At 26.9% G+C, this 14681-nt stretch overlaps 1 protein-coding gene across 1 annotated transcript in view; it reads right to left on the minus strand.

Annotated features, from left to right (window-relative positions):
• LOC145848737 (hemicentin-1-like) overlaps nucleotides 1-14681 on the minus strand; it is a 71708-nt gene that overhangs the window by 38505 nt on the left and 18522 nt on the right. The window contains exons 28-51 of the mRNA XM_082954038.1: nucleotides 13378-13519; nucleotides 13059-13220; nucleotides 12879-12951; nucleotides 11503-11702; nucleotides 10913-11101; nucleotides 10617-10812; nucleotides 10292-10461; nucleotides 9830-9984; nucleotides 9429-9555; nucleotides 9130-9236; nucleotides 8836-9022; nucleotides 8472-8639; nucleotides 7711-7821; nucleotides 7032-7225; nucleotides 6753-6879; nucleotides 6491-6639; nucleotides 6016-6248; nucleotides 4162-4292; nucleotides 3787-3977; nucleotides 3346-3537; nucleotides 2826-3021; nucleotides 969-1091; nucleotides 686-850; nucleotides 269-419 (exon numbers count right to left, since the gene is read on the minus strand). Of these exons, the coding sequence (XP_082810164.1) occupies nucleotides 269-419; nucleotides 686-850; nucleotides 969-1091; nucleotides 2826-3021; nucleotides 3346-3537; nucleotides 3787-3977; nucleotides 4162-4292; nucleotides 6016-6248; nucleotides 6491-6639; nucleotides 6753-6879; nucleotides 7032-7225; nucleotides 7711-7821; nucleotides 8472-8639; nucleotides 8836-9022; nucleotides 9130-9236; nucleotides 9429-9555; nucleotides 9830-9984; nucleotides 10292-10461; nucleotides 10617-10812; nucleotides 10913-11101; nucleotides 11503-11702; nucleotides 12879-12951; nucleotides 13059-13220; nucleotides 13378-13519 (3839 nt within the window). The remainder of the gene's footprint in view (nucleotides 1-268; nucleotides 420-685; nucleotides 851-968; nucleotides 1092-2825; nucleotides 3022-3345; nucleotides 3538-3786; nucleotides 3978-4161; nucleotides 4293-6015; nucleotides 6249-6490; nucleotides 6640-6752; nucleotides 6880-7031; nucleotides 7226-7710; nucleotides 7822-8471; nucleotides 8640-8835; nucleotides 9023-9129; nucleotides 9237-9428; nucleotides 9556-9829; nucleotides 9985-10291; nucleotides 10462-10616; nucleotides 10813-10912; nucleotides 11102-11502; nucleotides 11703-12878; nucleotides 12952-13058; nucleotides 13221-13377; nucleotides 13520-14681) is intronic.

A 14681-nucleotide genomic window follows, 5' to 3' on the forward strand; every position in this document is an offset into this window, starting at 1 on the left:
AATTCATAGACTGACAGACCGCAGTTATTAAAAAAATGTGGCTGTAATAAAAAACAAAACAAATAAAAGTGTAATAAATTAAGCAACAATAAAACATTAGTATATAGTAGATGTCAAACTAAGTACTAAATTCAAAGCTTCAATCACTAAAAATATTTTTTTATTATTATAAAAAAATTGTTTATAGCTGAAAAGTACATAGCAAAACGAAGTTTTCTGATCCCTGTTATAAGTGTTGAAATAATTGTTTTTTAAGAAAAGTACTAACTCTGTAATAACTTGACTCCTTCCTTTTGTCCAAACAAACGTTGGTTTCGGGTTTCCAGCTTTTAAAAGACATTTTAATTGAAATGTATACCCTAATTGCACTTCGACTAAATTTGGTGATGTTTGGTTTGAACCAATAATTGCTGGAGGCACTATAGTATTTATTGTATTAGTAAATTAACTATTTTAATTTTATTAATAAAAGTGTTAAAATAACTCAAAAATTTTATTTTTAGGTATAAATAAGTTGTTACAAGTATTTTAGAAAAATAAAGTCTTAAAAACTTTTATACTTTAGTACTTTATTCATCTAATTATAAAAAGTATATACGAAATTTTATTTATAGAACAATTAAACGTTTATTTTTTGCTGTAACACTTTAAATCTACTTAAAAAAAAACAAAAAACAATATGAACCTTGTACATGAAGAGTGAAGTCAAGAGAAGCGTTTCCAGCAGAGTTTGATGCCAGACAAGTAAATACTCCTTCATCCTCCAATAAAGTATTCCGAATTTTTAAGTTTCTGTTTACAAACTGTAGCTTGTATTTACGCTTGTTATCCGAATCTATTGAATTTCCATCTAGTTTAATTAAAAAGTTAAATTTGTTAGTTTGTAAAATAAAGTTATCTAAAAATATTAATATTTTGTATAGCATTAAAGTTTTTTACTGGGTAAATTATTATGCAATTTGAATTACCTTTTAGCCAAGTTATAGTTGGTGATGGTATACCGTAGGCAGCACATCTCAAAGTTGTCGGTGTTTCAACATATGTGGTAACGTCAGGTGGTGAGCTATTATCTCGATCAATTGATGGCGGAACTACATTAATTATATTGTAGAATATCAGACTAGTAATCTTTTTTGATGTTCTTAAATATGTCTATTGAACTGGAGTTAATTATCTATTTAAATTACATATGCATTTATTATTAAATATTTTGTACAAGTAGAAAAATTAATGAAATGCTTTTTTAAGACTGAAGAAGGTGTTCAATATATTTGACAACAAAATAACCAAAGAGCCTAATCTTCTAAAAGCTGTTTTTTGGTGTAGAGCTACACCTTTGCAACGAAACTTATACGTTGTATAGAAAACATAGCCATCCAGCAACGATTTTAAGGTAAAATTAAATTACCCAGATATGTTATAAGTAAAATACCAAAATCATAAAGAAGTAATGAAAAATTTATCTAAGGATGCTGTTATTATAATAGAGCAAAATAACACTCTCAGGTAGCGTTAGTCAAAGAGGTCACAAGCATTAGTGGAAATACAATATTTATATTAAAAGAAATATATACTTTACTCCACCATACTGTTTATTAGCCGAGACGAAAATACTACTCTTAGCTTAAACACACCTGTACTGTACCATAAAATTTTCAATAGAAAGGTGTTAAAAAAATTGTACTCGTGTATGCTAAACATGAAGAGCCAAACAATGTCTCTCAATAAGAAAACTTTCCTCTGCATCTAATGTAATAGGGCTTTAAAGAATTCAGTTTAAACTGTATAAACTTTCATTTATGTTTTGTTTCTATTGAAAGTGACTGATTGAGCTGGTATAATTTTGTAGACTAGATAAATAATTGTATCACAAAATAATTAGTGTTTTATTTATTGTAAAAATATATTTAAATTGAAAATTGATTAAGAAGAACTAATAAAAAAAAAATATATAGTTTGAAAAATGTATGTAAACTATGTAACACTGAAAAGCTTTAAATTTTTTAAGTGAAAGAGTAGAATAAGCTTCAAATTTTTAAAGTGAAAGAACCAAATTCTTTAATAAAAGAGCAACAAACTGATGTCTACATTACAATAAAGAATTCATTAAAAACAAGTGTTTTAAAGTTTGTTTATCATGTGTATACTATAATATTACGTAACATCTGATTTTTAAATATAATTGTTTAGTTATGTTTTAAATTTTCTCCAAAGTAAAAAAAAATCTTGCTAACAAGCGTATGTACACGCTGAAACAGCTGTACAGAGTAAAAAAATATTTTTGTTTACTAAATTTTTATATATATAAGTCTAAATAAGTTCCAAAAAGGCAAAAATTATAACATAAGAACAACTGTTTTGCTTTTAAGCTCTCAGCTGTTTAAAGTTTAGAATTAAAAGACTCAAAGCTCACAAAACAGAAGTAAACAAATTACACTAAACTAAAAACTTTTTGATGTAACTCTGAATTTGCACAAAAGGGCTCAGTGTACAAAATAGAAACTTATTTACTTATTATGCTTGTTCTTATACTTTAATAACAAAGTTAAATTTGAATATAAATCAAGTAACTGAACAAGTTTCTATATTGCATTTGGAAGGGCTTAAATATAGTTTATATATATAAGTATATTAAATAACAATGAGGCTATTTTTCAGTACATACTATCAAACTTTGATAGCTTTTAACTTCAGTTTTTACAAAACTACTTAGATATCAACAAAAATTTATAGCTTATGAAGAGATTTACCTTGTTTCACTAATTAAAAAAATCAAAATATGAAAGAAATTTTTACTTCAAGAATTTCTTTCACAAAAGTCTTACCTTTTATGTTTACATAAAACTTTTTATTACTCCCTCCAGCTTTATTAACTGCTTGACATGTATAGCCACCTGAGTGTATTAATTGTGCCGAAGTTACTGATAAATATCTGCCATTAGGTGTCATCGAGTAACCGCTTGTAGGGTTAACGGAGTCAAAAGATAAAGTAGAAGCTATTCGCAACCCATCTCTAAACCACTGTTATAAAAGTAATGTTAAGTAAGACACAATGTAATTTTACTTAAAACTTTCAAGTGTAGTTTTGTAAAAAAAGTGTATTGATAAAATAAAATAAAAGCAGATTTCATACAAAGTATAAAAAAGTATTTAAGTATCAAGACTATTTTAGTATTTGCTTTTTGAAAAAAAACATACAATAAACAAAATATTTAGTCATTTATTTGTTTTCGTTAATCACTCAATTCTACAAGCAATTTTATAAGCTTTTTTACAATTTAAACACTTTTATAATTAAAGAATTAAATTATTGTTTTTAAATGTTATTTATGTAAAGTCTGAAACCTCAATATCAGGTTTTGGAAACCCTTTCGCATTGCATTCAAGAGTAAAAGGATCATTTATGATAACGTCAATGTTTTGTAGATTGTTTCCGTCAGTAATATGAGGAGAAGAGAAAACTTCTAACGCAATGTCGTACATGTCCTTACCAGCTACGTTTGTTGCGACACAGGTGTATGTTGCTGAATCTTCGTCCTTTGTGATCATAAACTTTATGCACTAGGCTTAACTAAGTTTTACTTTTATATCGTTGACTTAGTCTTAGATAAAATTTAGGCACACCTTTAAGAAATTAACAGTATATATTGTAAATAAAACTGCTAATGTGCTTCATTATATAAGTTTGTTAGAAAAAAATATCTATATAAAAACATCTCTAAAGTTTTTTTTTTAGCAGCATTTTTAATAAGATTAATTACCGATAAAAAAGTTAATTACACTTACATTTGCACGGAATATTTTCAGATTTCTTCCTGCTGAATGAGTCCTGATATGAGGTGTTTTAACTAAAGGAAGTCCATTTACCAACCAATGTAGTTTTGGTTGTGGTACACCTTCAGCTTCACAGGATAATGACGCATTGCTACCCTTATTAACCCAAATGTTTTTATCTTCATTAAGAATGGTTGGTGGAACTTGAAAATGTATTAAGCCCAATTATTTTTTTTAACTAAATATTTATTTGTATAGTTGTGATTAATTCTAATAATACAAGAAGACTTAAAAATTCTGAAATTAAGACTTAAACAAAACCTTTAAAATTTAAATTTTTAGGTTTGAGCATTATTAAAACAAGAAACAAATTAAAACAACACCTACCTCTAACTTTAACACTGTACTTTTTTTCAGCAATTCCTACATTATTGTTAGCAACACATCTGTAGTTTCCTGTGTCAGAAACATCTGCATACTCTACTATCAACTTGCGACCATCATCATGAACAATAGCACTAGAATTAAATATATTTTTTGTTAACGAAATTTTGAACACTAAACTTTAAAAAAGGTTAACCGTTACAAACCTCTTAGTATATGATGTTTAGAAACTAGTTTATTTTATCTTCATAAAAAAAAAAGTGGGAATAGAGTATCCAATAAATGTACTAGTTATGTGCCACTAAAAATCAAAGCTGTTTACTACTCTTTTTTAAATTCTAATTAATGCATATAATATAATATTTTGTAAAGAATTTTGAAAGTTCTGTAACTACTTATAGGATTCAAAGATTTTAACATTTTTATTTCCTATGAGCCACGTAAACACGAGCAACTCAAAACAATGTTTTAGAAAAACATAAAATTGCATTTACGGTTTTTATTTATAATTTTCTTTAAATCTAAAAAACACTACTAAAATGTTTATCCAAATAATAAAAAGCATTTTACTTTGTTATTATGACGGCGTTTTAAACTTAAAGATAAATAATGTTAAAGTATTTGCGTAGAATGCAATTGTTTTTAAAATTTCGACGGTTTTGCTTGTTTAAATTTGTAGGATTTGGCGCCTTAGACAGTTATATCTTATATGTATGTAACAACATAAAAAAAATTAACTTGAAAATTTAATTTATTTATTACACTTTATTAGCAAGATCTTTATAAACTGAAAAGAATTTACAAGGTTAGCAGTTACATAACGGTATATAACAATACATTATCATAACGATAAACACATATATAGTTTAACTGTAAATCAAATCTATCAAAAATAAAGCATTAAAACTGTTTTGTAGTTTTGCAATAATTATTATTGCGAGTTTATTGTCAATACAATGGATACAGATACCAACACCTAGGCCAATTAAACTGAAAGAAACATAACAAAGAGATGAAAAATAGAAACAACACGAAAAGTTCATTTTGTTTAAAACAAAAATATAATTAAAATCAATTTAAATTTATAGATTAACATAAAAAGCAAAGTTTTTAACACAACGAGTTTGTTGCAGAGTTTTTGTGTATTTTTTAATCATATACAAGTTCATCTGTATAGTACTTAACAGTATAAACATATTTAATTGATTTTTAGTTTACTTGAAATTTATGTTAAAGTAATATACTATTATAATAGTTATTATAGTATGGCTTATTGAAACTGGGTATTCTTAAAAAAACAACTGTTTTTTTTTCTTCGAATATTTATTTTCAATTGAAAAATTTAGATCAATTATATTTAAAAGAAGCTTGCACAAAAATTCACCAAGGACTTTGCACAATGTTCTTAAATTATATAATACTTTTAAATTTTTTATAAGAGTAAGTTTAACTTTAAAATCTGCTTTGAAGTGAATCTTTCGGGTTAACAACTTTTACTTTATCTATAATGTTTTAAATTTTTGTTAAAGTTTGCAAAAGCTATATTTAATTTTTTGATTGATAAATTTTATTTTAACAAAAAGAGATATCTTTACTTTTAAATTGAGTTTTAACCAGTGGTAAAAACAAATGCTACAAACAAAAAGAAGTTACATTTAATTTAAAAATATTTATTGAAAAAAATTACCAAAAACAATGACAGAAAGGATATTCATTTAGTATTTATTTTTGTTTTTTATTTTTCAGTTGTTTAGTTATAAAACTGAAAACTATAAATACAAACTACCTTTTTTGAGTTAGACTATTAATTTTTTCTTTCCATTAAGTTTAATCAAAAGAAACATCTTAAAAACGAACTTGTCAATCTCGTTTTGCAGTGATCTCTGGTTTTTTAACCACTGTACTGTAGGATAAGGATATCCGCTGTAATCGCATAAAAGCACAAATCTATCACCTTTATTTACTACAACCTCGTCAGTAACATCACTATTGCTTATTTCTGAAGGCTTGTAAACATCCAAGTTGTACGTTTTTTTGGCCGTTCCAGCATCATTTAGTGCTTCACACGTATAAGTTCCACTATCCGAAAGCTTAAAGTAGCAGCTTAATTAACATTAGAAAAAGTAAAACGTAGACTTATTTGTTTTTTGACACCAAACTAAACTCTTGCAAATATTTAAAAATGATAAAAACAACTCTTAACTATTTTAAATACTATCTAAAGGTTTAACTAATTTAAAACATTAAAATTAAAGCTCTTCTAGTTTAATGATTATTAAAACTATTTAGACTTACAAATAACTTTTTATACATTCCTATTAAAACTTTGTACCTCGATAGGATCTAAGACCAGTGTTCTACCTTGATTTCTAATTAGAAAACGATTGAAAAGTTTTTGATCGATGATGCCACCAGTCCACTTTGTTTGTGGACGAGGTATTCCGTCAGCTAAACAATCCATGACTACTTTGTCACCAACAACTTTTAAAGATTTAATATTTTTATTACAAAGGTTAAAAACGTTTAACATGTAAAATTTTGTTAGGTCATAATAATTTATGTCCTAAAATTTTATTATCATTTTTTCTACAAACCATGCTCAATGTCGATTATTGGTTGTCCAGATATGACAGGAATGGTTTGTACGATTAGTCTAAATGTCTTTTTTTCTTTTCCAGCTATATTTACCGCTTCACAATGGTAAAGTCCAGTATCTTGATCCTAACAGGAATTAAAGTTTAAATAAGTAATAAAATTATACACTGTACAGAATACTTTATATAGTTAAAAATCAATAGTTATGATGTTACTAAAGACACCAAATTTTTCCGGATTTATATATAGTCTATGTTTTCTTGAAATAGCAAACAAACGTTAGCCGACTCAATGTCCAAAAAGTATCCGTCATAACTAATATTCATTCCTGGCCTTAGTAGAACAAGGCGTGAGTTTTTGAACCATTGAATTACAGGAGCTGGATACGCTGTGACATCACAATGAAGTGAAACAGGGTTAAACTCAGTAACAGTCACATTCTCAATTTTGTCATTGATAACACTTGGTGGTACTGTTTAAATATTAAGCTTTTTATCTACTGAAAAACGAAAAACACGTTACTTTATAAATATTAAGAATCTATACTATTTGATATAAATTATCTAAAAGTTTATACGTGATAATTAAGTAAAAAACTTTTTTTTAAAAGAAAGTAATAATAAATAAATATTGTTTATTTGAAAACTGTAAGTTGGACTAATAAAACTAATTTAACCTTAATTTTGTTATATTTACTTACTTTAAAAGCTTTATAAAAAATCTAAAGTAACAAAAAATAAAAAGTAAAAAGTTTGGAGTAAGTTATATAAATTTCATTAAGGTTTATGTAGAAGTAACTGATTAAAATACAAAATAAAGTTAAGCATCACAAACGAGTTATTTTATAAAACAAGCCGGTAGTTTAAATTACATATAAAACTTATATGTAATATTTTTTTAAGCTTTTTAATTTTTAACTTGTCTTAAGTAGAAATTATGAGTTGTAAAAAAACTTACAATAAACTTCAACTTTGAATTGCTTGGTAGAGTTTCCTGCGTCATTTGTAGCTATGCACTGATACATGCCAGCATCTGTTTCTTGTGCGTTAAATAGTGTTAACCGTGCCCCTAAAAAAAGTTTAAGCTGAAGTGAACAAGTTTCTATGGTATACAAAATTTAAAAAATATATTTTAAACACAAAAGTAAAAATGTTTTCAGTGGGAATCAACCAGATCGACGATCTAGATCCTGCATTTTTTCACTAATATCTCGATCCAGCCGGATCTTAATTTCAAAGACAGATCTAGTACCAGTTGGATCCTAGTTATGTGGATGCGGTAGATCACTTAATTTAGCTTATGCTATCCAAAAGTAAATCCAGATCAAGTTATTTGAAACCAATAGTAGTCAGTATGGTTATTTCAATAAAGTTTTGCAATCAAAAAAATTAAATAGATATTTATAATTATGAAAAATACGCAGTCTACAAAGATTTAATTTTTGTTATGTCCAACCCGCAAAAGATCTTGCCCATCAACTAAAAAAGTTTTCTAACTCTACTAAAAATGAAGGAAAAATATAATATTAAAGTGTACTTTAAAGTTTCAAATATAATTTTAAAGTGTACAAATTTATTTGAAAACAAGTTCCGGATCCGGCCGGATCGTTATTTAAAAACCAGATCTGGATCTAAATCCAGTACATCACAAGTTTTTAGTGATACCATGTTTAATTATAGTTGTAGATTAATCTCTACTTTTTGAAAATATAAATTTACCGTTAGAATCGTATAGACTTTTTGATAGCTGATTAACGTTCACTCCATTTTTAAGCCATTCGATTTCAGGCATTGGAAATCCTTTAACCTTGCACTCAAGTGTAACATCATGGTTAACAATTACGTTAATAGAAGTTATTTCACCTTCACTTTCTATGTGAGGTGCAACTGTTCCAATAAAAAAGTTTAAGTTGTTTTTGATCAAAACTAATACAAATAATCTTATTAGTTATTATTTTGTCTTTGGATAAGATAAACCAGTTTAAATATAAAAACAGTCTTGTGGTAAAACTTACAACGTTTCAAGGTTTGTATAAACGTAAAAACTAAACTAAGAACTACAAATTATAAGCTTATTTCATACCTATAACTTTAAGGTTAAAGAATTTTCTTGAATTTCCGGCAACGTTGTTAGCATTGCACCAGTATTTACCAACGTCTGACAATCTAGCACTTAGTACATGGAATCTTTGACGCGAATTTGTCAAAAGATACCCACTATCGCTAGAATATGTGTCTATTAGCTGATTGTCACCATTATACCATTTAATCTGTTAATGTTTACATTTTTATTATTAATAAAATAGTATATAATACTTTAAGACGATGTCATTCTACAAATACGTAAAAATACAAGCGAACACGTTATAAAATATACCTCTGGTGTTGGTTTTCCTTTTCTAATTCTGCACTCCATAATTTCACTTCTTCCAGACTCAATAACTTTTGTACGTTCTTTTGATTCTCCTTGTATTAGTGGAGGGACTAAAGCAAAAATAAAGTTCATAATCAATACTTTGTAAATAAGTAAGTATAAAGTTTTAGTGAAGTTTGGGACAGTTTAAATTTTTTAGGTGAGTTATAGTTTTACTAACCATCATTAATACTAAAACGTTGCTAAACTAACTTGCAACAACAAAAAACAACTATGTTTTTGTTTGATGAGTTTAAACCTACCATTTACAACAACAGACATTGTTCGATAGTCCTCACCAACTACATTTGATGCAATACATTTGTACGTACCCTCGTGGTCATCAACATTAGCACTATCAATCATCAAGACTTGGTTATTGTTACCGAACTATAAAGTTTGTTTATTGTTTTACTATAGCTTTTAGTTAATTTTTGTATACTTTGTGTTTAAAATAAGATTTAATATAGTTTATGAAATAAAGATTATAAGTTTATATGCTGCAAATTTATAAAGAACTACGTTTACATAGCAAAAAATTACATCTGAGAATAGAAACTAAAACTTGATATTTAAAACAATTAGTATCTAAACTTTTAGTTATTTTGTATTTCTCAAAACTTTTACTGAGAAGTCTTTCTACGTTTAAGCTTTATTGTAGTACCTTTGCAACATTTTTATCAATTAAAGATCCATCTTTCAGCCAAGTCAGTGTTGGAACAGGAATTCCAGTGGCAGCACACAAAAGCTCCAAAGAGTTTCCTTCTATGACCGTGTACTCTTCTCCATTGTTTGTTGGTTGTATAATTTGTGGTTGAACTGTGATTTACTTCTTTTGAGCTTTGTTTTATTCAAAGATATAAAACTTACTTTAATAACTACTAAAATGAGTTTTCGTGGTCTATTTTATAGAAGCTTTATTTTTATACATAAGACTAAAAAAGCAAAAGATTGTTCTCAATAATATTCATATTATTAAGAACATTTTAGTTCCTAAAATACCCTGATATAAAAATTCAATTGTTTTATTAAGTGAAATTTAATAAAAAAACTCAATTTTTAGAATAATTATAAGGTATTTAGACGTTATTTAAAAAAATTAATACCCTGAAAAATTAAAACTTACCATATACAATTAGATCTGTGTCTCTTGAGGCTCTACCTACAGTATTACTGACGAAACAGGTATATCGGTTCGCATTACTTACTAAAGTATCTTTAATAATAAGTGTCTGACTATTATTAGAAATTATTACATTTTCATCAGTATAAATTTGTTCTCCGTAAACTTCCCATCTAATTAATAAAACATTTTTTTCAAACCTTAGTAGTGTAATTAAAAAAATATATATTAATATATCTTATAATAGTTTTTGACTAATAGGCGTATTTATGGTAAGTATTTAAAATAATAAAACTTTGTATAGTAATTAGTTACAATTTAAAGAAACCTGATATCTGGAAATGGAATTCCATAAACTAAACATTCAAGTACTGCAACAGAGTGCTCAACAACGTGAACTTCAGGAGGGCTTCCTCCGTCAATTCTTGCTGGTACAAGGACATCAACATTATAAGTAATAGATTGTTCTCCAACTACGTTAGATGCAATACATTCGTACAAACCAGCATCTAGTTCTTCAGATTCTTTAAAAAATAAAAAATAAAGACTTGAAGTCTTTAACGGTTAATGAGATTAAAATGTAGATAAAAGTATACATTTCTAAGAGTAAAAAAATAACTTAACCTTCAATTAATAAAGATCTTCCGTCATTAGCAATAAAAACTCTGGAGTTCTGAAGAATTGGAAGTCCATTTTTTGTCCATGTAATTTTAGGCGAAGGATCTCCATGAGCGTCACATGTCAACCTAAAATGTCCACCAAGTAACACAGATATGTTTTCTATTTCTTCATTACCAGTTATACTTGGTGCAACTGTTTAAAAAAAGTTGAAAAGAACTAATTAAACGAGCTTTGATAAGAACTTTTTTAAAGCTAAGCTGTAAAATATTTAATTTACTTAAAATTACGATAATTTTTTTTATAACTTTGTAACTTAACTTAAAAACTTTCAAACACTAGCTAGCTAAATTTCAACTGAAGTGTTATTCTTATTGTATCATATATGTTTCACTTTACGAAACCAAGTTTATTACTCTCAAAATAGTAAAATGATCCAAAATGACTTAAATTTACTAAAATCAGGTATATTTAGCTGTTTTTTATAATAATAACTTTTATACTTTATACATTTATAAAATGCATAGTACTAAACTTTTAAAAACCACAAATTGTAAGCATTCATGAACAAAATACTACAAAAGAAAGAACAATACCTTGCACAACGACGTCAATTACTCGGCTAGCTACACCGGCGTTGTTTCTTGCAGTACATTTGAAACTCCCTTCATGATGTTTGTTCGCAGAACTAATAACTAATTTACTATTTGCATCCACAATCTGCAATTCTGATGTCAAATAAACAGAGTTTCCGTCCATTGTCCACTCAATAACAGGGTTTGGAACTCCACTTGCCCTAAATTTTTACATGTTTCATATTTTTATAAAGTTTGTTGAAAAATTAGTCTTTTGATCAGTTTTTAATTTATATTTAAAACTTTATTTTATAATTATAACTAAACATACGATATTATAAACTAAAATAATGAAAGTATATGTTAATCTTTTTTCACTAAAGTTAGAACAACTAAGTATAAAAACGCTTAATGTGTTTTTAGTATGCTGAGCATTTTAGCATTACTTATTAAAATAATAAAACATAATTTAAATTTATTTTTGCAAAGTTTTGTTAATCGATACTAAAAATTGATTTTAATAAAAATGTATATTTCTATTAATGTTAAATACAAAAGTTTTAGAACATCGTTAAAGAAAAAAGTTTTTAAATTTTTTTTAAATGCATCACTTTGTTCGTAAAGTTATACTATATTTAAGATTTTTTGAGAAGTTGTTTGTCAACTGTAACAGCAAAACTTTATATAAAACAAGTTTTAAATAAAAAGTGAAGAACATTTAACAAAACACCATTAATTTTTTTTTCAGGTGTAGGTATATGATTAAAACAATGGGTAATAAAATTCAAATATAAAGCACTACACCACAAGCTCCCAGTAGACTGAGATTCTAACTTATTTTGATCGAAACACGTCATACCGTTCCTACCGAGAAACTCGTTTAATAAAAATTAGTGAGTTTCAAAAAAAAAAATTCCATTTTGGAAAAACTAGCGCCATCGGGTACTGTTTTATTGCTGTGCAAAGAGTCATAACAACTTTTAACACGTTTTACACTTGATAAGACAACTCGAGTCTTTTTTCAAATTATTATAAAGCTAATAAATGACAAAAACTTACAGTGCCTAGATTTGAAATTTTATTTGTTGTGAAAAAAACTCAAATTTTCTTAATTACAAGTTTTTATTGATGATATCCTTAATTGAAACTTACTGATTAGTTTTAGCTAGAACCTTATCTAATTTATCGGGAATTTATAGTCCGATTGTCAAAGTAGTGTTGTCAAAACTTGTTATACAAGTTTCAAATCGTTTTTTTGTTTTCACAAAATTAATAAAAGTGCTATAGCTTAATCAGCTAAGGTTTTTATAACGTTTTATTAACATTTTTAGTTCTGTTACATTGAAAAGTATTTATGTATAACTTTGTTTATTTGAAGTTGTGTAAACTATACTTACAAACACTGTAACACGACCCGATCAAACTCATTAACAACTAATCTTTGGTCTCTTCCTTTTATTTCTGGAGGCACTGTTATAAATTAAACATTAAGAACGAAAATTAAGCATAAACAAATTTAATAGGATAAAGTTTATTTAAACACTGGTTTAGAATTTTATAGTTTTGTTTGTAAAAACCTTGAACAAACACATTGAATTCTTTATTGTCTTCACCGACTATGTTTTTGACAACGCAATAGTAATTAGAAGTATCACTGACTTCTGCGGAATTAATCACTAAAGTTTTTCCTCTATCTAGGAGGGTGTACCTTTTGTTACTTGTGTCTAACTCTGACTCGCCTAAAAATATTACACAGTTATTGCTGATAAAGTTTCATGAATAGTTTTTTGTTATAAAAGGAAGAATTATATAGAAATAAAACGTTATAAAAATCTTTATAGACAACTTAAATTTTAAACTTTAATGTTTTTCATGTTTAAAAAATTTTTTTCTTACTTTTTAACCATTTAATATAAGGAAAAGGAACTCCTTTTATTTGACATCTCATTGTAATTTTTTCTCCAATAACAGCAATTATTTCAACAACATCATCATTATTTTCTATTGAAGGTGGTACGTAAACATCAAGTCTGAAAGCCTGTTGATTTTTTATCTTAAATTACATTAAACACAAAGCTTAAAGCTTTCTTTGTGAGTAAAATTGTCTAAAAACTTAAATTTATTTGTTAAGTATTACATTCACATTACCAATAAAAAGTAAAATTATTTTTTAGTTTTTTAATCTGTTTGAAGTACATAAAATGTTAACTTAAGTACATTATAAGTTGTGGACCAATTTTTTAAGATAAATTTGCTCGCAGACCGCACTCTAAATAAAAAAAGTCTTCAGCGGACAGCAATTATTTAGATAACTGTAAAATTTAATAAATAAATAAAAACCTTTTAAACCACAAATTTAATAAGGTGAGCAAAAATAAAGCACTGATAATAACAAATTATCAAACTAAGAGTTAAAACAGTCTTTAATTTTTTTTAAATTGTTGTATATAGGTATAAAGTTAGTTGAAAAGTACATTACGGGCTGCAGATTAATGTTTTACCGATTTGGCTCACAGGCCGCAGTTTGACCACCCCTGACCTAAATAGTATATAATCTAATCATAATTGTATTTCTATTTAAAATTTGATTTTTCAAAAAAATAGATTTTATCTTAAATTGATTTTGACATGAACTGATTTTAACAAAAACTCTTTTCTTGCTTTCTGGAGTGTAGTGAAATAAATATCTAATATTATGTTCAAAATAGTATGTTCTAAGACAGGGGTCGGCAGCTTTTTGTAACTCGCGGTCCAATTTTCTTAGAGAAAATTGCTCGCGGGCCGCACTTTTTAGAAATAAGTCGTCGAGGGCCGCAGTTATTCAAAAACAAATATAGTAATTAGTAGAAAAATACTATTTAAAACAAAAAATATAACAAATTAAGCAGTAAAATAGCACCTTTAAGAGGTATAAAATTAATAGTCTAATTGTAAGTTTTTATTGCAAAACCGTTAATGTTTATATTTTTTAAAAGGTTTTTTTTTGCCTAAAAGTAGCTCGCGGGCCGCAAATTTTGGCTTTTAGGGCCGCTTTTGGCCCGCGGGCTGCAGTTTGCCGACCCCTGTTCTAAGACCTAGTGTACGAAAAAAACTTTCGGTTACCGAGTCGTACACCACTTGGATACAGTTTAACGTCTTGTTAATCTTGACTAACAACTTTTAGTTCATAAATTTAACTGATTTTTTAAATGTTTTAGTTT

The sequence above is a fragment of the Thalia democratica genome, chromosome 1, assembly GCF_965202585.1.
Source record: "Thalia democratica chromosome 1, ktThaDemo2.hap1.1, whole genome shotgun sequence".
NCBI lineage: Eukaryota > Metazoa > Chordata > Thaliacea > Salpida > Salpidae > Thalia > Thalia democratica.